Source organism: Mus musculus, chromosome 15 (genome assembly GCF_000001635.26).
Source record: "Mus musculus strain C57BL/6J chromosome 15, GRCm38.p6 C57BL/6J".
NCBI lineage: Eukaryota > Metazoa > Chordata > Mammalia > Rodentia > Muridae > Mus > Mus musculus.
Window position 1 is genome coordinate 68,223,395 of NC_000081.6, and position 20,516 is coordinate 68,243,910.

Genomic DNA, 20,516 nt, shown 5'->3' on the forward strand with positions numbered 1-20,516 from the left:
CGATCTGTCCCAAGCCTCTGAGGGTAGATGCAGCATAGGCACTGGGCAATGTGGATGCTGACCCAAGGGAATCCCTCCTCCCCCTACGCCCATTTCAGGGGCTTATGTTTCTTAGTTTCTCATCATGCAACATGAACAGCAATACTTCTTGCTCCTCAACAACTTAATCATCTGTCAGACATATTTCTCCAGCACCCCAGGCCTCGGCCAGAGGGACTTATTAACCAAACATTTTTCCGTCTGGAATCTCTCCTTGTTAACAGTGTCCGACAGATGATCAATAAGCCAGACTGTTTTGAATGCCACTCTGAACGTTCCCAGGAAAGAGCAACTGTATGGTGAGAGTGGCTAATGAACCCCTCAATGGGACATTTGCCACCCAGCCTGGGCTTCTGCTCGGCAGACTGGTGCTGCCCCTCATCATGCATAAAGGGGTTTGTGGGGGCATTTGTCTAAGTCTTGTTTGCAGCTGTCCCTCTTGCAGCTGTCCCTTTTGCACTACATGTTTTCCTTCTCGTCTGTGGGGACCTAATTACTGTGCCTAGATGGCTTCTCTAATCCATGGTGCCTGCTGTAGCTGATATCATTCAGGAACAGAGGTACAGCAGCTGCAGACAGATGTATCTCCCTTTGCCCACTGACTGTGAACCTGAAAGAGTCACAGTCTCAACCTTCCTTTAGGTTTAAAATATGGGTTTGGAGACACTGTTTCCCAACTTACAGAGAGTAATTTATTGATAGCGTACAAGACCTACCTTCATCCTCATCTGTGCAGGACCAGAGGTAGGGAAGCCACACTCTCTGACTTAATCTGAATATTTGTCGTCATTTCTCAGATAAGTAAAGTGAGGATTAGAAAATAAATTTCATTTGCTTTAAATAACTCAGCTGATAGATGCTAAAGCTGAACCACTCCACACTTGTCTAAGGTCAGACTCCTGCTTTATGCTACTGGAACCTGCTTCAAACATACATACGTACATACATACACACATACATATGTACAAACACATATATACAAACATACACACATATATAAACACATATAAATACACACACATATATACACATACATACATATAGACAAATATACATATACACATGCCTATATATACATACACATATACACACAAACATACACACATACACACACACATATCACTGACCAGGTATTAGAGGAACACCTACAGAAGCTACTGGGTAGGAAATTCAAAGAGCTGAACTTCCACAAGATCTACATTCAGACAAGTATTTGGCTCTGAGGTGGATTTTCTAAGTTTCTGCTGTGTCCATGAGCCAGGTAGCTGGCCTCACAGTAATTTAGAGTGTTCCTATATCATAAGTCCCTGCCCAGCATGCCTGTGGTCCTTACCATCTCCACCCTTGCTTGGGTTGGGGTTTTCTGGAGTGTTCAGAGGCCGGAGGGGAATGATGACGTCATCCACATTGACCCCTTCTTCCCCATGCTTCTCAGAAACGTGGGTCACGAGTTCTGACTGATTTGGTGAGAAAAGATTACAGCATTTACACATGAAGATGGCTGTGTTTTCTGTAAGAAAAAAATTACAGGGAGTATTGTTACTTCTCTGACACATAAACAATGATTACTACAAAGAACAGAGAAAGAGAGAGATGGGGGGCGGGGGCTATTTTATTGTCCACTTCCTGCAGACTGTTCCCTTTGCAGATACCTCAGGTGGGCATAATGACAATATTCTTTTTTCCGTATTTCAAAACTTTCTGCTGCAGAGACCCACCCAGCAGGCCAAACTCCAGAAAAGCACAGTCAATGGAAACATAACTGTGGTTTAACATGGAAGTTAACCTCAAGCCAAATCCTGCTCTCAGATGAAGGGAGAGGCACACTGCGGGTCACATGGAATTCTAGCCAAACTCTCTCAGACCAGGTGCAAGGAAGCTCGGCCAAGGCAATGCTTCCCGAAAACTAAGACCCTTACAACAACTGAACTGAATGGCTGGCTCCTGCACCCAATGGGGCACAAAAGCTAGGAATGCACTGCTTTTATTTATTTATTTATTTATTTATTTATTTATTTATTCATTTATTCATTTATTCATTTATTTATTTTTTTATTAACTTTATATCCTGATCACAGCCCTCTTCTTCCTCTCCTCCTAGTCTCACCTTCCCACCCCTCTTCCCCAATTGCTCCCTCCCTAGGTACCAATCTACCCTGGCACATTAAATGCATCCTCTTCCACTGAGGTCAGACAAGGCAGCCCAGCAGGAGGAGAGGGATCCAAAGGCAGGCAAGCATCTGAGTCAAGGACAGCCCCTACTCCAACTGGTAGGGGACCCACATGAAAACCAAGCTGCACATCTGCTACATATGTGTCCAGTCCGTGCATGTTCTTTGGTTAGTGGCTCTGTAGGTCCTCTTGTGGTGTCTTTGACCCCTCCATCTCCCTCTATCTTTCCCAATCTTGTCCATAACTCCCTGAGCTCAGCCTAATGTTTGATGTGAGTCTCTGCATCTGTTTCCCTCAGTCATTAAGGAAATACAAATCAAAACAACCCTGAGATTCCACCTCACACCAGTAATAATGGCTAAGATCAAAAACTCAAGGGACAGTACATGCTGGTGAGGATGTGAAGAAAGGAGAACACTCCTCCATGGCTGGGGGGATTACAAACTAGTACATACACCCTGGAAATCAATTTGGTAGTTTCTCAGAAAACTGGGAATAGTTCTACCTCAAGATCCAGCTGTAACACTCCTGGGCATGTACCCAAAAAACGCTTCACTACCCCACAAGGACACTTGCTCAACGATGTTCATAGTTTTATTCATAATAAAACTATCATGGATTTATTCAGCTTTATTCATAATAGCCAGAAACTGGAAACAACCTAGATGTCCCTCAACTGAAAAAATGAATAAATAAAATGTGGTACATTTTCACAATGGAATACTATTCAGCTATTAAAAACAAAGACATCATGAAATTTTGCAGGCAAATGGATAGAACTAGAAAATATTATCCTGAGAGAGGTAACCCATATCCAGAAAGACACACATGGTATTTACTCACTTATAAGTGGATATTAGCCATAAAGTACAGGATACCCATGCTATACTCCACTGACCCAAACAAGCTAAGTAACAAGAAGGACGAAAGGGAGGATGCTTGACTGTTACTCAGAAGGGGAAACCAAACAGACATTGGGAGTAGACAGAGGAAACTGGCTCAGAGTGGGGAGGGGGAGGGGAACTGGAGTGATGATTAGGTATGGGGAAAGCGGAGGGGGGGGGCGCTGTGAGAGAAAAGGGAAATTGGTGTGGGATAGGGGAGGCCCCTAAGAAGGTATAGAGGTGACCCTAGCTGAGACTCTTAGCAGTGGGGGATATGGAGCCTGCGGTGGCTACCTCCTGCATAGCCAGGCAGGCCTTTTTTTTTTTAATATTTTTTATTATTGCATATTTTCCTCAATTACATTTAGAATGCTATCCCAAAAGTCCCCCATACCCTCCCCCACCCCACATCCTTACCCACCCATTCCCATTTTTTAGCCCTGGCATTCCCCTGTACTGGGGCATATAAAGTTTGCGTGTCCAATGGGCCTCTCTTTCCAGTGATGGCCGACTAGGCCATCTTTTGATACATGAAGGGAGGGGGACACCAATCCATCCACAAAACCTTCAACACAAAACTTGACCTGCCAGGGATAAAGACAGAGCAGAGACTGAGGGAATGGCCGGCCAATGCTAGCCAAACGTGAGACTCGCTCCATGAGAGAGAGTTAACCCCTGACTATGAATGATACTCTGCTTTGCTTGCAGACAGGAGCCTAGCATAACTGTCCTCTGAGAGGCCTCATCCAGCAGCGGGTAGAATATGTTGCTCTCTGCCACTTAATTCCTATCTAAACATTGTCACTGTTCATAACAAAACTAATTATTCCTAACACAATATTAGGTAAGAAGACATAAAGAGGAGAAAGAATTCACATTTCAATCTGATAAAAGAATTATAGATACAAATAAAATCATTATATTTAGGACTCAAAAGCCATTACAAGGCTTTTGGTTGACATTTTCACATATCTACTGAAATGGAGTAACTGGTACCATACAAAAGACCATGGCTTTTCAACCAGACTCCCATCCCTAAATGGATGAAGCACCTTGGAGAAGTTCAGGTACTCTCTCGGCAGCTGATGTCAGGGCAGAGAAGGTCAGTCAATACCTTCCTGGGTAGCAAATACCAGGAGATCCCACCATGCTCCAAGGCTATGTTTCAGCTGCCTTCTGCCTTGCCAGATAGCTGGAAACCACACACTGCCTAGTGCCCCATGGGACTTACATGTCAGCTCTCAGAGCTGGGCTCACACCCACCAATACCCCAGACCTCTAGGCCCTTGCACTGTCCTGTTAAGTAGGAACTACACGTCTCTCTCAGTTTACCTTTCTGCTATTTCACTAGATCCAGCCAGAGCAGCTCCTTCCCCACAGACCCATGCCCGGCCTGCTTCTTCCCTCACCTATGCCAGGGCACTCTGGCTGATGTTCATGTCAGAATCAGCACAACCCTGGCGCTCTGGTTAGCCTCACTCTGGTTAGCCTCACAGGCAGCTGCAGGATTGTGGGCTCTAGGACATGGGACAGTGCAGATGCCATGAACTGTGTCATTTTACCTTTAGAGAGACAGTGCATCCCTTGTTGCCTTTATCCAGGAAAGCAGGCCACTGGCCACATCATGCAACGGCTAGAGCACGCAGGCCCGCCCCTCTCACCCACTGAGCACCACTGCTCAGTCACTGTTGCTTCGTTCTGAAGCTCATCCATTCCTTCCTTCCTACTGGAGCTCTCCCGCGGGCCTGCAAACATGTCCCTGTCTCTTTTATCTGAAAATAAAAACCTCTCTGATCCCCACCCTCCTGCTCCATTTTTCTACTTCTCTTTGAAGCAAGAAAGAAAATATGAGCACCAGGGTGAGCAGCCACACAGCACTGCTGGCATAAAGACCAAAGCCAGCCAGGTACAGGAAGTCACAGGAAGGAGACCCTCCCTGGACTCACAGGAAAGATCTCACCACAAACTACCAAGGGACTTAAGTGCCTCAGAGATCAGTTCCTACCAAATATGTGAAACAGAAATCTAACCTAGCAGAACACTGCTTTGTCAATAAAACATTCTCCTGAGTACTATCAGCCGATACTTCATCTTTTCCAAGCAAGGTTTAATTCTTAGAGAACGAGAAATGTTTTCCAGGCAAGGTGTTGCCTTTTAATAACGCTTTTCTTTCTGCATAGAAAGAATGCTTTCTATGTTTTCTCAACGTGATTCTTGCTGATCATGCACATATCAACATGGTTTAGGCAGAAACTGGCTATAATCCCCAGCCCACAAGAGAGAAAACAGGCTAGAGTAGCAGTAGGACCGGAAGCCCGATGCCTTATGTATTGGTTACTCCTATGGTGTGTTAAAACACCCAACAAAAGCAATTTAGTGAAGAACGACTTTATTTGTCCTCAGCTGGTCACACTGCCAGTCAGCAAGCAGAGACAACTGTTTAGTTCACTTTCTCCTTTTTCTTCAGTCTGGACCCTAGCACATGGAACGGGGTCTCCCATTGTTAGAATGGGTCTTCCCACTCAGATTAGCAGACTCTGGATTATCCTTCAGAGATATGATATAGGTGACCCTAGGTCCTTTACAATGGACAGTATTAACCATTATACCTTGATAACTGGTTTTGACATGGATATGTGAGGCTAGAAACCACGAGCTGAGCTCTACCAAGTTACAGCTAAAATACTCAGGACATCTACAGGACTAAAGCCAGCCATGTCTGACACATACTTAAACATATAATGACTGACTAACAGGCTATTGACAAGCCCTGACCCAATCTGTGGATACAAGGATGACTCTAGTCCCAGGCCTGCAGAGAGGTGAACCCTCAATCCACCATGACACAGACAACACAGAGCCACTGTTTCTTACAGTTTGCCATGGTGTAACTTCCCAGCCAGCCTCTACTAGTCTAATGTTCCAACATCATTTCCCAGACGTTCTCAGAAGTCTGAGAACCTTGTGACATTTAGCAGTGAAGAATGTCTGGGGACCACAGAGTTATAAGACCTCTCTCAGTTCAAAGGCACAGTAAACATCATGTGGAGATTAAACAAATATGATGACTCTTTGGAAGACAGCTCCAGAGAGGGCCTGGGTACCCCAGGGTGACACCCAACTCGGCCATCTGCTATGAATTAGCATGAGCTTCCCCTATACCCACTGCGTGGTCAGCTGTTGGGCGGTAGACTATGCCTGCAGTTCCGAGTGAGGACAAACACAAGCCCTGAGACCCAGAGCCATGCCCAGAAACGTGGGTTCGATCAAGCATGAAACAGGGCTCAATGAAAAACCCTGGACCAGAAAAGGCCACTGGGACAGAAATTTCTCAGCAGGGAATGAGACCAAGAGACAGGTCCTAGAAAACATCACATGGGATGGTAACTCCCAGAAATTGGGGTGTTAAAAGAGCAGAGACTTGGAGCCCCAGGGTGTGGGGAGGTCTGGGGGGGTGGGGGGGATGAAGACATCCTCTTGGAGACGGAAGTGAGGAGGATGGGGTGGGGGGTGGGGGGGAATATAGAACAGTCGGAGGGCGGACCCGGAGGGAGATAAAGTCTGAACTGTAAAAAAGCTTAAAGAATAAAAAGTGAAAAATAAAAGAGCAGAGCAGAACAGGAATTAGTATGGCTGAAAGCTCCAGCAGTGATGTCTTCACTCTCAGAGCTAGGCCCCAGTCCCTCACTCATGTGCTACCCAACTCTCTCAAGTCCTGCCTTGCTGAGAACCCCCCCCACCCCCCACCCCACCCCCCGCACCAGTCCTCTGCAAATGGAGGGATTTGTTTACCTACTGCAGCAGAAAACAGCAAGAACCTGAGCTGCATGAGGAATCAGAAAACAATGGGGTTGGGGGAGAACTGGCATGATATAAGAGGTCACTAAAGGGGTCTGCCAAGAACAGAGATGGGCATGAAAGTGGGATACGCAGGGCTGAGAGAAGAAACACACCAGGCAGAACATTGCTTGTGATCGGAAGTGGGCAGCAGAGGGTAGGCAGGTGAGGGCCTCTGCTCCGTTACTAACAACGAAATTATGTCTTCAATAACTGCCTGCCCTAGACACCCAGGACAAAGCGCCGGGCATACCCTCTTGAGCACAGGCCTCCAACATAGGTGAGAGAGCACTTCTTGAAGATGTTTTTAGAGCCATGCATGAACAGCAAAATGCCAAAGCATTGAAAAGAGGCATTGTATTATGCTGTACACCCCCAAATGTTAAGGATTATTAATACACTAAAGTAACAACAGAAGAACCACTTCTATTTCTACAGTGGCCAGATATGAAAAGTGTATCTTATATCCTGAAATATAGTCCTAATTATGTTGTCAGCCAGCTCTGATGAGGATGTGATAATTTGGATGCATTTTGGGGTCCAATTACTATGCTCTCCTCCTTAACAAAAGACCTCAGAGGAAAAATGACATGCTCAGCACAAGGAGACCCACTGCAAGCAGTCTGTGCATGAGCATGCAATTCCCCTGAATTATCTCTGCACTGTTCCAGAGGAAACCCTTCCGATGCTGGTATATGCAAGTCCTCATTCTACATTCTGAGCTAAGGAGCAGCCAGGTCCTCCGTGGACCTCTGGCCTAAACTGCCCTAGGAATGCTAAGATGAACAAGGGCTCTGCCCCAGCCCTCCCAGAAGGTGACCATGAACTGGACTGTGAGTCTGGGGTTTCAAAGGATAATTTAGTCCCTATGAAGAATATTCTGGCACCTGACACACTAACACCCTCTGCTGTTGTTCCTGGTAAGTCCATTTGGCATAACTAGATTAAAACAGGCCTCTGGCCTCTGTGATCTCAGCCCTTACGCCGCCAGTGCCTAGCTTGAAGAGGCCATTGACTACAGAACTAACAGTGAGTTCATGCCCATTGTGAAACAGTGACAAATGGAATCAGAGGCAACAGAATCACTGAACACTGCAGCGCATCTTCAGACCTGCTGCACATCAAGTCAGAGGAAGACAGAGAAGCAAGGAGGATCCTTCTCGTGTCCTTAAGGGCCTTTTCCATCCTTTCAGGGGCTCCCATGCTCTTTCCAAATCCAGACACAGTATGGGGAAGAGAAGAAGAGACAAGGGGTGTCACCGACATGAGTGGTGTGGTCAGGAGCCCTGGGTGAACTCTTATAATATTCTTTCTTACAGGAATATCCTTAGGGACATGTGCCTGTCTACACTATCTTGTGAAGCTCCTCAGGCCTGGCTGTCAGGATTCCGGGACTCCCTCTGGCTGTCAGGACTCTCAGGAAAGAGGCAGACAGACACATGTGCCTGGGGCAACACACAGCACACGACTAATTCCTACATCTTACCCTCTCCTGAGGATGGTGCAAGACTGACATGCCCGTCATCTACAGCCTGTCGGCCTAAGGAGGCCAGACTCTGAGAACGCAGACCATGGCGAGAGGGAGACCACTGCTGGCGAACTTTTCAACACTCCAGACTCCGAACTAACTCTCCTGAAATTGATTCCATCCACATGAAATTGACTGAAATGAAAAAGACTTAAGGCTAGCTAGAGGCCAGACAAGACATGGCAGGTGAGTGGCCCATAGCCCAGTGAGGAGATACAGAGGCTGGTGTCAGAATATGGGCAGCAGCCAGGCCAAGGTATCCTGCACAGACATACACCCTCAGCCAAAGGCAGACCAATGCACAGCTGCCATTCCAAACCCTGTGGCAAAAGGACCCAGAAAAACGGAGTACATGAATCCATTCTTCTCACTAACGCCAGCTGAAAGCTCCGAGCTTACAGATCAGACAAACACAGGGAAACTCAAACTTGAGACAGGCCAGTTTACAACCATGAGACCTAGAAAACAGCACGGCAGTGTATGCTTTGGGTTTCATCCTGCCTCCTGTCAGAAACCCAAGAGGCCACAGATCTGGAAACTCCAGCAAAAACCAAAAGACAAGCAGGAACTACCAAGCAAAAGAGGCACTCTACGCCCCACCACGACCAAACACTTCAGTAAACATTGGCCCTGGCTCCATCCTACATTCAAAAGTTAAGAGGGAATCAGGACTCTCACAAGTGTCCAGCCATAATGCTCATGCCAGCTCTTGACTAAAGTGCTACAGAAGGCCACACGGGAGAAGCACTGAGACCCATCAGACCTCCTGGCTCTGGGCAACCTTAACAGAGCAACAGAGGTACTACACCTCACTGTCCAACCCAATGTTGGCAGAGTCGGTGTGGGCCTGGGTTTCACCAATTTATCCCAGAGTCAATACGGGTAGAATAGAGCCAAGAGTCCATCATCTAGCCCAGTGAGAGTCTGGCCTCCACCACCCTGCCTGTTGAGAGTCTGGCCTCCATCACTAAGCCCATTGGAACCCTGGACTCTGCCACCCAGCCCACTGGAGCCTAGACTTGATCACCCAGCCTAGTGGGAAGCCTGGATTCCAACATTCAAACCAGTGGTGTCAAAAGAAGTTCAGAAACAGCGAAGATGAATGCAGGCCCACCGACCCTCTGCCACAACAGAGTCAAGAGTGCCAGCCTAGGCAGAAGAGCTAAATATGATCCAGGATTTCACAGCCCAAACAGCCATTACTCATAACCATTCATTCCCTGTGACTCTTCAAGAAACAGGAGAATAGCATGGGGAAGGATAGAAGGCCATTAACAGGCATCATCAAGATGACACAGACAGGAGGATGTTACAGATGTTGTTGAGCCACCACGTGAGTCCTGGGAACAGAACAAATGGGCAAGTGCTCTAAACCTTAATGATCTGTTAGGGACTAAAGCAACCACCACAAAAATGTCTTCAAAAGCAAATCTAAGTAACACATGCCGTGAGAACTGGAGATCCTCATCCAAGAGAGAGGCAAGGCAAGGGAGTACCTACTGGAAAGTTTAGAACAGAGAATTAAAGTGGCTACCACCAAAACAGTACCAGACCAAAGCCTCCAATGCTAGGCTCAAACCCCCATGACAAGAGCAGGGGAGACAGTGATGCTGAGCACAGAAGAGCAGGCACCTATGGCCTGGAAAGGGTAATGAAGAGAGTGTAGGGACCCAGGAGTCACGGCAGAAGAGCTAAAACTCATCAGAGACCAGGGATGAGGAAAGGATGCTGAAACTGGGGAAACGTGTTAAGAAATGACAACTGAAAACTTGTAAATTAAAAAATAAATAAGTAAATAAAAATAAACCAATGGATTTAAGAAGCTGAGCAAATCCCAAAGAACATAATCAAATAAACCTATTCCAAGAAATATAGTCAAACTTTTGAGAACTGAAAAACAGAGAAATATATGAGAACAGCAAGGGAGAAAAGAAAACAATCCAGGAGCCAGCAGATTTCTCCCCTAGACAGCGGAGGCCAGAAGGAAGCACCACAATGCACTGAATTTCAAGCCCTACTGGGACCTGAGACGTGGTGGGAGGGAGGAGCACGGCTCACAGAGGCACCGCACGGTGCAGTCCAAGCGTATGAGCTGGAGCAGCTCTGGCCCTCCATTCCTAACTGCATAGCCCACACCTCCTGTACCTTTCATGACCCTCCACTCAGGAGCCATTGCCTCACTGGCTCTTCCTCTCAGTAATAATGCCTATGGAGCTCCATTAAGAATCCAAATCAGTTACATGAATTAATGGTTGCAAAATGCATAAGCATTTATCAGCAACCACAAGTAGACAGAACGCCACCTTGCTACGCTATTAAATTACTCCATATAAAGACTGTACTTTAAAAATCTCTTACTTCTGCACCTCGATTTGCATAAATCGCCGTCTCTGCTCTCCAACTAATTTTTATTTGGGTGAATTAACTGCAAGAGTTCAACAGCTAAAGCCAAGTCCCTACTGAACTGTCTGTCTTGTGAGAAGATATGGCAAGAACATCCTTATATTTTTGTTTTTCTGCTTTTCGCTTGACCTTAAGTTATTCAATTCATAGATGCTAGCAGCTTCCAAAATAGGACTGGAAATATTTTAACATGAAGCCAGATTGTTGTCACATCTAACATAATGACTAAAGTCTGATATATTGTGCAGCTTTGTACAATATGACACTCCCTTCCACATGCCTCCCTGATGCAGCAGGCAGTACATCAGTCCCATAAAATCCTTCCTTCCTTTGTTTTCTTTTCCTTTGTTTTATATATATATATATAATATATATATAATATATATATGCTATATACATATGTTATATATATATAATATATATATATTATACGCTACCTGCCCTAGTGTCCCTGAAGGTCAGAAAAGGGCATCAGATCCCCCGAAAATGGAGTTACAGATTATTTTTGAGGCAGTATGTGGGTCCTGGGAGTGGAACACAGGTCCTCTGAAAGAGCAGCAAGTGCTCTAAACCTCTGAACTGTAGCTCCAGTCCCCACCCTTCCTTTATCTTTAAGGGAAGAAAAATCAGGTTAGTATGTTTTCCTCCATTCCATTTATTCTGAAGAATCTTTAACTACCTGTATATATATTCCATGTTATCACCATCACCATCATCACCATTATCACCATCACCACCACCATCATTGTCATCATCACTAATGTCACTATCATCACAAACATCATCACCATGACCATGACCGCTATTGGCATTATAACCACCACTGCCAGGAGCAGCACCATCATCACCATGGTTACTAGCATCACCTCTGCTGTTATTAGCACGGTCATCAATACCACCTTCACCACTTTCACTACCACCACCATCAGCATTACCATCACCGCCATCATCACCATCACTTATTAAAGCCTACTGGAATTAAAATTTAAAAAGGATAAAGCAGGCAAAGAGGAGGCTTACAGTCATCAAGATCTCACCTTCAACCAGTACCACACAGGCTCACATTACCTATATTAGAATCCCAGTCAAGCCTCTATAGTTCTCCACTGGAGGACAACATCTATTCTAAGAAGTACTAACAATTTACATGACACTAAAAGGCAAAAACAAAGGTGAGTAGACTACGATATGCATGCTTCAGGTCACACCAATTGGTGCCAGAGCTGCTTCAATCAATGGCCTTTCATAAAGTTTTCATGATCCAATGGAGGCTACGCAGGTCAGGCACACACTAAGTACTAGACAGGCTGGCTATGAACTCAGGGAAATCCGACTCCTGCTCCTTCTTCCCCCTGTAGGACATCTCTTCCCAGTCTGCACCCACACACTGGCTGCAAGCTACTCTTTGAGGACAAGAACCCAGATTTTATCCAAGAATCTGAATAAAACAGTAGCAGGTATTGTCAGACTCCTATCACACACCTGGCCACCATGCTGCCAGCCTAAAGGGTACCCCCTACAATTCCTTAAGACCCTAGAACCCATCAGAAAATCACAGTGCATGGAGATTATTGTAATAGGTCACATTTCTAGCATGTGTGAGACTTCCATGATACAAAATGAGATGAACCTACTATGTGAAGTGAGCTATCTTCCTTAACCATGATGCCATCACACCATGTACAATCTGGCCACCTACACAGAGGAGCAGGGCAACCAAGCCATCCACAGAGACATGATCCCATGGTACAGGTGAGCAAATGCAACTAGCCTAAGAGAATGCCCTGTGGAGTTCTGAAGTGATGCGCTCAGCTCTAAAGATGAATTTAAAAATCAGGATGTATCTTCAATAGTTGCTGTCAGACTTTTGATGACAACCATTCTGTCTGGGGTGTTGTGGTATCTCAAAGTAGTTTTCATTTCTATTTCCCTGATGATTAAAGATAATGACATTAAAAAAAACAAACAATTATAGGCTACTTGTGTTTGTTCTGTTGTAAACTGCATATTCATTTTATGATATGTACATTAAAAACGTGATTAATAATAGTAAAAGTTTAAAACTGTAGGCAAAAAAAAAAAAATCAGGATGTAGAAAGTGGGTTATCTCCATACAAACATCTACATAGAGCAACTGTGTCTGGAGAAGCTGTGAGCTCCCACAGATAAGGAACTGGCCTGTCCAGGATCCAGGAGATAGAAACACAACTCTCAGGATATTGGAGGGCAGCAGCAGCAAAGAGACAGAACTGAGACCCTGACCAAAGCTGGTACCTCTGCAGGCAACCAGCTCCTCATAGACTACCATGATCAGCCAGGAAGGGCTAGGAATGGGGTTGTCCAGGAGGCCTGGAGGTAGCAGGCACGTATAGGAAACCTGCCATCATCTGTGTCCTATGTTCAGGCAGCAGGGGCCCAAATGCAGGATCTGGGTTAGGAATCTTCCAGATAGCTCCTAATTCTATTTGGCAGACCATAGAAGTCAACACAGTCCCAGGGATGCTAGTCAGTAGTTTTTCATAAAAGCTTTCACACCTAGGTGACATCTGAGAGATAGCTGCTACCTTATAGGAAGGCAGCCAGAGAAAGCGGCGTGAGGAGACAGACACAGAAATGGAGCCTGCCGTAAGAGTGAGAGAAAGAAGTGAAAATTCAGACTCTGCCCAGATCCCAACAACCAGTTCCAGGGAGAGGCCCTGGAAAGACAGGGTATGAATGAGGGTATTTTGTATATTAGAGTCTTCCTTGAGGCCAGCTCAGTGTTCCACAAGCATGGTCTGAGTTAGATATCTAGCACCCATATAAAAAGCCAGGTGAATATATCAAAAGATGGCCTAGTCGGCCATCACTGGAAAGAGAGGCCCATTGGACTTGCAAACTTTATATGCCCCAGTACAGGGGAATACCAGGGCCAAAAAGGGGGAGTGGGTGGGCAGGGGAGTGGGGGTGGGTGGATATGGGGGACTTTTGGTATAGCATTGGAAATGTAAATGAGTTAAATACCTAATAAAAAATGGAAAAAAAAAAAAAAGCCAGGTGATATGGCAAACCTGTCACCTGGGCGATAGAGACAGATGGACATTGGAAGTTCAGTAGTCAGCCAGCTTACCAAACATGGCAAGCTCCAAATTCAGTAAGAGACCCTGTCTCAAAATAAAAGGTAGAGCAGCAGTCAAGAACTTCTGGATGGGCTGGAGAGATGGCTCAGCAGGTAAGAGCACTGCCTGTTCTTCCAGAGGACCTGAGTTCAATTCCCATTAACCATATGACAGCTCACAAATACCTGTTCTGGGATCTGATGCCCTCTACTGGTGTATCTAAAGACAGCTACAGTGTACTCACATACAAATATAAATAATTCTGAGAAAAAAAAAAGAACCTCTGCATACTGATGGCAACTTCTAACTTCCCTATGCACTTGCACAGGCAAGTGTACAAGCACAAACATATGTGAACACAGATACGCATACATATGTACATACATACAGGCACATCCAGACACACATGTGCACATACACACATATACAACACAAATATACACACATATACAAACACATACATACATACATATATCCATACATACACAAATGTGCAAATCACATGCAAGCACACATACAGAAATATACATACATACAAAGAAATACATATACACGCAAACACACATCTATACACATATACACATCCATGTACACATACAGAAACGCATGCATACATACACATACATACACACTTGAGTTGGTGTCTGAGGAGATGGACAATGAAACAAAACAACAGTGTGTTTCCTGAGGTGGACGTCAACGTCCCTAACAGCTCTGCATTCCTAGAAGTGCTGGGCACCAGACTGACAAAGGCGTTTAGACCAAGTTCAGTTCTGAACGCAGTGACAAATCAAAGGATGTAAACGTTGCCCTGGTGGAAGAGAGCTAGGTGGAGCTCCATAAGGGTCTTTTCCTGTCTTTCTCTCACAGGGACAGGCAAGACTGATAAGAGGACCCAAATGGAAAAAGGAGGAGACTGATTTCCCAGTTGCAAAGTCAACTCAGCTTTGGATTAAATGAGAAAATATACTTCAGACATACAACGTATGTGTATCACAAGTAGACACTCTGGGCATGGTAAGTGCAGACTGCCTAGCCTCCAGGCGGCAGATTCCAGTGCTGCAATGTGTAGGCCAGGTCAGTGTTGACCTAAGTGAGTAGAGGACTCAGGTGAATAGACAGCCAGATGACTAGAAGACCTGGGGAAGTAGAGGACTTGGGTAGGTAGAAGACCTACCTACCCAGAGTTCAGTGTTTTACAACTGTCCATGTACCTTCCACAAGAACAATGCATCAAGATTCCACAGCCCGAGTGCCATCCCAACCTTCCCTGCCAGCCTGGCTGCAGAATAAGATCTATGCTACCTCCAACAGTAAATAATATCCACATACTGCTTCACATCGGTGACTAACTTCATCATCACTGATGTCCTGGGAAGTAGCCAAATTGGTGGTGCTATCACCACCACCACCATCATCACCATCATTATCACCCTCATGACAATCAATACTAGCAGCTGCAGCAGCAATATCACCATCATCCCCACTATCACCATAATCATCGCCACCATCACCATCCCCACTTACAGAAGAGAAGCCTGGGGCTGAGAGGTGTTAACCAGCTGCCAAGGATCTCCCATCGAAATAATAACACCACCAAAGCTTCAACAAAGCCTTCCAAGTTGCCTGCCACATCAGCCGACCTGTGGTGTCAGCGTGCTCTTCTCATAGTGGGTGCTGAGAGGAAATGTGAGTCTTGCTGTCCCCAACCTAACCAGCATTATAATCAAAGGAATAATTAGAACTTAGGAGAGACAGTAGACAGGAGCTGTGTTCCCTGTGTAGTACTACTTGCTAACAGGAAATAACTTGATGCGGATTTACCCTAATCATATATACTTACTAATCTCCGCCCACCACACAGCTTAGGGACAGCTCAAAACCAGGCAACAGTGAACCACCATTCCAGGTGGATAACTTTTCGCAAATATATGTGCTAACATCACCCTCTGGTGGTCATCTGTGGCAATACAACAAAATTTGAAACAAAGCTACCACACTGACTTTGCCAGATACTGTTCGACCTATGACCCTACTTATTAGCCTTCACATTTACCTCATCAAAGAGAGGCATTTGTGTCCACCTGACAATGAGAAGACTAGGCCATGGAAGGTATTACTGGGTCACTCAGCAGGTGGGCACACAGTAGGAACTCAATCCAAAGGCACAATCAAATCCACAGCCAGATGGACTTGTCCTGGCAGGGCAGCGCAGGGGCACCTGGTCAACCCTGGCAGGTGAGTCAGGCCAGAGTCAACTCTGAACAGACTTTCCTCATAACCAGTCACTGCCTGGCCTATTCTTAATCGGCCTGAAGGCTATAAAGCACCATTCTGCAGAGCAGCAATAATGCTAAGCAGGAAGTTCAGCACTGGCGCCCATGTGCACTGATGTGAGGGATAGTGTGGGGGTTTGAATAAGAATGGTGCCCACAGGCTCAGATATTTGAGTGCTTAGGCAGCAGGATGGCACTATTTGAAAGATTGAGAAGGATTAAGAGGTGTGGCCTTGTTGAAGGGAGTTTGTCACTTGGGCTGGGCTTTGGGGTTTCAAAAGAACATGCCAGGCCAAGTTCTCTCTCTTCCTTCTGGATGTAGCTCTCATCTACTGCTCCAGGGCCTGCCTACATGCCACCATAATGATAATAGACTAAACCTATTGTAACAAAATTGTAAGCAAGAACCAGCTAAATGCTTTCTTTCATAAGAGTTGCCTTAGTCATGGTATCTTCCCAGCAATGGAACAGTGATTACTTCAGAAGGAAGATGAGCAAAGCCAGAAAGCCACTTGGGCACTTGGGAGCACTCTGCTGCCATCTGGGGCAGTACCCTTGCCCTCTCAAACAGGCAATGAAACTTCTGCTGCTTCTACTTTCAGCGTGGGAATCGTGGCAGAAACTTGCTGCTCAGGGGCATCAGGTGAGTTATGGGTCGTGGTCTCCACCATTTTCTGATGGACTGCACTATTGATTTCTGCATCGAAGCCTCATGATGCCATGTTCCCACAGGTCTGCTGGGTTCAGGGACCATTCCTGTCTCTGTTAGTGTTTGTCGTGTTTCCCATGGAAAGGGCCACATTTTCTTTTTTCAGTGATTACCCTATTCCGTGTAAATTTACTTCATTGCACAGGGCTCTCACTTTGAGAGTGCTTAAAAATAACTTTAAAATTTTCATGTCAAATTTTACCATGGAAGAAATGTGTATGCATAAAATTATAATGCCACTGTTGGCCCAGCCATAATTATAGCTGATATTGTACATTCCTCATTTTATTTTGTTAATTCAAATTCAGCAGAGAAACGCCTCTGGGATTTCTCCCTGGCATTTAATAAAGCCGTTAACTTTGTGAGCTGTAGAGGTTGGTGTGTGCATCAGCGTTTTCTGAGATGCCTGGTAATCCCACACATTAAAGGTGTGCATTTGTTGAGGCATCAACAGGACTGGGCTGGCATGGTACCTCGGGGGTTATCTGTGGGCAGGGGAGGCTGGTGTCTTGTCTGTCAAAGCTCGCCTTGCTTTGGCATGGTTTTCACAGGCTTTGGATATGGCTAACCAAAGACCAGCTTCTACTTCCAAGCATGTCCAACCAACAGCTTGAGCTAGTCATCGTTCAGATGAGAAATTAGACCTGAAGAGATTTAGAGACTTACATTTTATCTGCCACTGAAGAGATGGTAAGAGTCTCTCGTTTCTGTCTGAGTGACGTCCGTTCTGCTGTAGGGTAGTTTCTGGGCTACAGGCACTGAGGTGTACTGAGCCACATTCCCCTCTCTGAATACACAGAGACTCACCTTGGATGTAATAACTACACCTGCCACCACGGACCCTACAAGGATGTTAGGGAGGTTACTGAGGGAGCAATCAAGTAGGAGATGGAGACACTGCAGGTTAGCAAAGTCCTGATGCTGAAGACAGCAGGCAGCAGTTAGACCCTTAAGTCTAGCTGGCTAGCTAACACTACTGCCTGCTTCCTCACTTGCATGCTCAGTCCCCTGAGATACACACATGTAAAGCGTAAATGTTTGTGCAAATACATATCCATACACTCACACACACAGCAAAAATGCATGCATAGATATATGGGCAAATGAGACACATATGCATACATACATATGCACACACACTGGGGGGAAACAAAAGGCATATGCAATTCAGAAACTACTAGAACAAAACAGCATCAGGGATCACCAGGTAGAAATGGAGGCTATGACTTTCAAGGAGCTGAGAAGAAGTGGAAAGGAGAGAGAGAAAAAGTCAGGAGATGAACAGAAGCAAGAAGAGACGACAGATACTAAAACGGCTTATCAGGAACCAGGATGGAAGTGGAGGAAGAAACTCGGACCCAGCTCTGGAAGGCATTCCCAGCCTCTCCCTATGGGCCCAAGTTCTGTTCACATAATCTACCCCCTGCACCCTCAGCCCAGCAGACAAGGACAAAGTGTCATAAAAGCTGACAGGGCATGGAAGAAAGGCAGGAAGGATACTGAAGGAAGGCAGCCAGGCCACACAGCCTCACCTGGCCTGTTAGCTGTTGTTTCCTCATTTGCCTTAACATTAAGATGGGAGAAGCTTGCTCCCATGGGACACAGGTTCTGTGGCTGCTCTTGTGCCCTCCCCATGTATGCCATCTGTGGGCAGAATGCTTCTGGCAAGAGGGGTCCAAGCAAGAAAAGCCAAACCCTGGAAAATTCTGGCCTGACTCAGCCCACTTGTACATAGTTAACATTTACAATCCACAGACCTGGGCTGAGCATGCATTGTGGGAAAGCTGGGTAGGACTTGCTGCCCAGCTTGCAAGTTAAGACAATCCACTGAGTAAACTCAGACCTGTAAGTGCCCCTGCCAGGCAGGGTGAACTCCACAGATCCTTCCTTCCTCTGGTGCATGGGCAGTGTCTCTGAAGGTGGTCCTGTCTGGATGGAGGCAGAGGGAAACACCACAGATACGTGAGGAACTACATCCATCCACTCCAGCCCAGACACACACTACACCAAATGAAATGTGAGGTAGCCAGAGATGGGATTTTAGTTGTCTAGAACCCATATTAAGATAAAACACAGCACCTAAGATGACGTTTAGCAGCACACTTTATTTAACTGAATATACCCACAACAGTATTCACCCTGTAACCCATTTCTCATTTCTGAAAGTTCTATGAAGGACTCCATCCTATATTCCAACTCAAAAGTCTTTCCCACTCACAGCACATCCTGGTTTGGTGTAGATACAAACCCAGAACCCACTTGCGCTGTTCCGAGAACACCAGGAAGGTTGTCACTACTCACCTCCCTGACCCCCAGGAAGCTAGGACAGAGCTTCTACCACCCCAAAACCTTTGGAACTCAGCTAGAAAGTGGAACCAGAGAGTGGGTGGAAATACAGGCTACGGAATTTCCATAGTGCGGTCACAGTCTTCAGGGGAAGGCAGGTGACGGAGAGACATGTCCATTTATTACTGTTGCAGGTTTGAATGCCAGCTGTGTGCTTGGGGCTCCAAGGGTCACAGTCAAAAGAGCTAACAGCCCGGACGGAAGCTAGAGGCGGATATGGGAAACATGCTAATTCTAATCCAAATTGTACATGTCTGCTTTATTTATTATAAAAGCCTGAGACTGGCCTTACTTATTAAGTGTCCAGGGCTTCAAAATCAATTCCAGGAGTAGGAACCGCCCTCTAATATTCAAACATGGCTAATGCCTTTTGCAACTCCAGAGGAGAACTTTAAATTTAGGAGAAAGCAGCAGGTAAGGAAAGAAGTTTCCAAATCGCTCACCCACCCTCAGCTCCTTTTCCTGAAGACAAAATATTCAATAAGTCTTAGATCTATTCTCTGAATAACTAGCCTCTGTGGTTAATGTATATGCAGTGGCCTCATAATTTAGTATTTAATGAGTGCCCAATATGTGTCACATTCTCTGCCAGGCACAATTAGAAATGAGAAGGATCCAGGCCTCCCTCCAGAAACACAAACGTCTGTGTCGTCTGGGGCCTGGCTTTGAGGACTCCTGCCACTGGGGGGACAGAGAAGTGCCCACCTCAGCTACAGGCTAGAGTCTTGCAGGGTCAGACAGCCCTGCCTGGCCCCACACACCTCACTTTGCAGGGCAGCTGCAAATAGATGAGGAAATAAGAAAAAGAAAATCCTGCCCTCTTTTTGAAATAAAAAAATATATATATACTGCCCCCAAATTCATACATTCAATACAAATAAATAAAACAAATAAGTACAGGGACCCTAAAGTGAAATTGTTCAGACACAAGTGAACTGTTCATTTTAAAGAGGGTATATGGGAGGTCGTGATGCTCACAATTGCTTTCCTAGAGAACACTTATGCAAAAATAAAAGGCCGAGATGGAATGTATTCTTTAGGCCCAATGTTTCCCTCTGAGCATCTCCTGGGGTCAGTGTAGAACACCATCCCCTGGCCTCTCTCAGTGCAGAACACCGTCCCCTGGCCACTCTCAGTGCAGAACACTGTCCCCTGGTCTCTCTCAGTATAGAACACTGTCCCCTGGTCTCTCTCAGTGCAGAACACTGTCCCCTGGCCTCTCTC

At 45.8% G+C, this 20,516-nt stretch overlaps 1 protein-coding gene across 12 annotated transcripts in view; it reads right to left on the minus strand.

Annotated features, from left to right (window-relative positions):
- Nucleotides 1-20,516, minus strand: part of Zfat (zinc finger and AT hook domain containing) — a 175,209-nt gene that overhangs the window by 139,681 nt on the left and 15,012 nt on the right. For 11 of the 12 annotated variants that reach the window (XR_003951402.1, NR_152182.1, XR_001781548.2 and 8 more), the window contains exon 2: nucleotides 1,373-1,549. Coding sequence is in view for 6 of the 12 variants with exons in the window: in XM_006521124.4 (XP_006521187.2) it covers nucleotides 1,373-1,549 (177 nt within the window). In the remaining 6 variants the exon portion in view is untranslated. Of the gene's footprint in view, nucleotides 1-1,372; nucleotides 1,550-15,488; nucleotides 17,113-20,516 lie in introns of those variants that run through there. The other variant, XM_011245683.3, reaches the window with a different exon arrangement.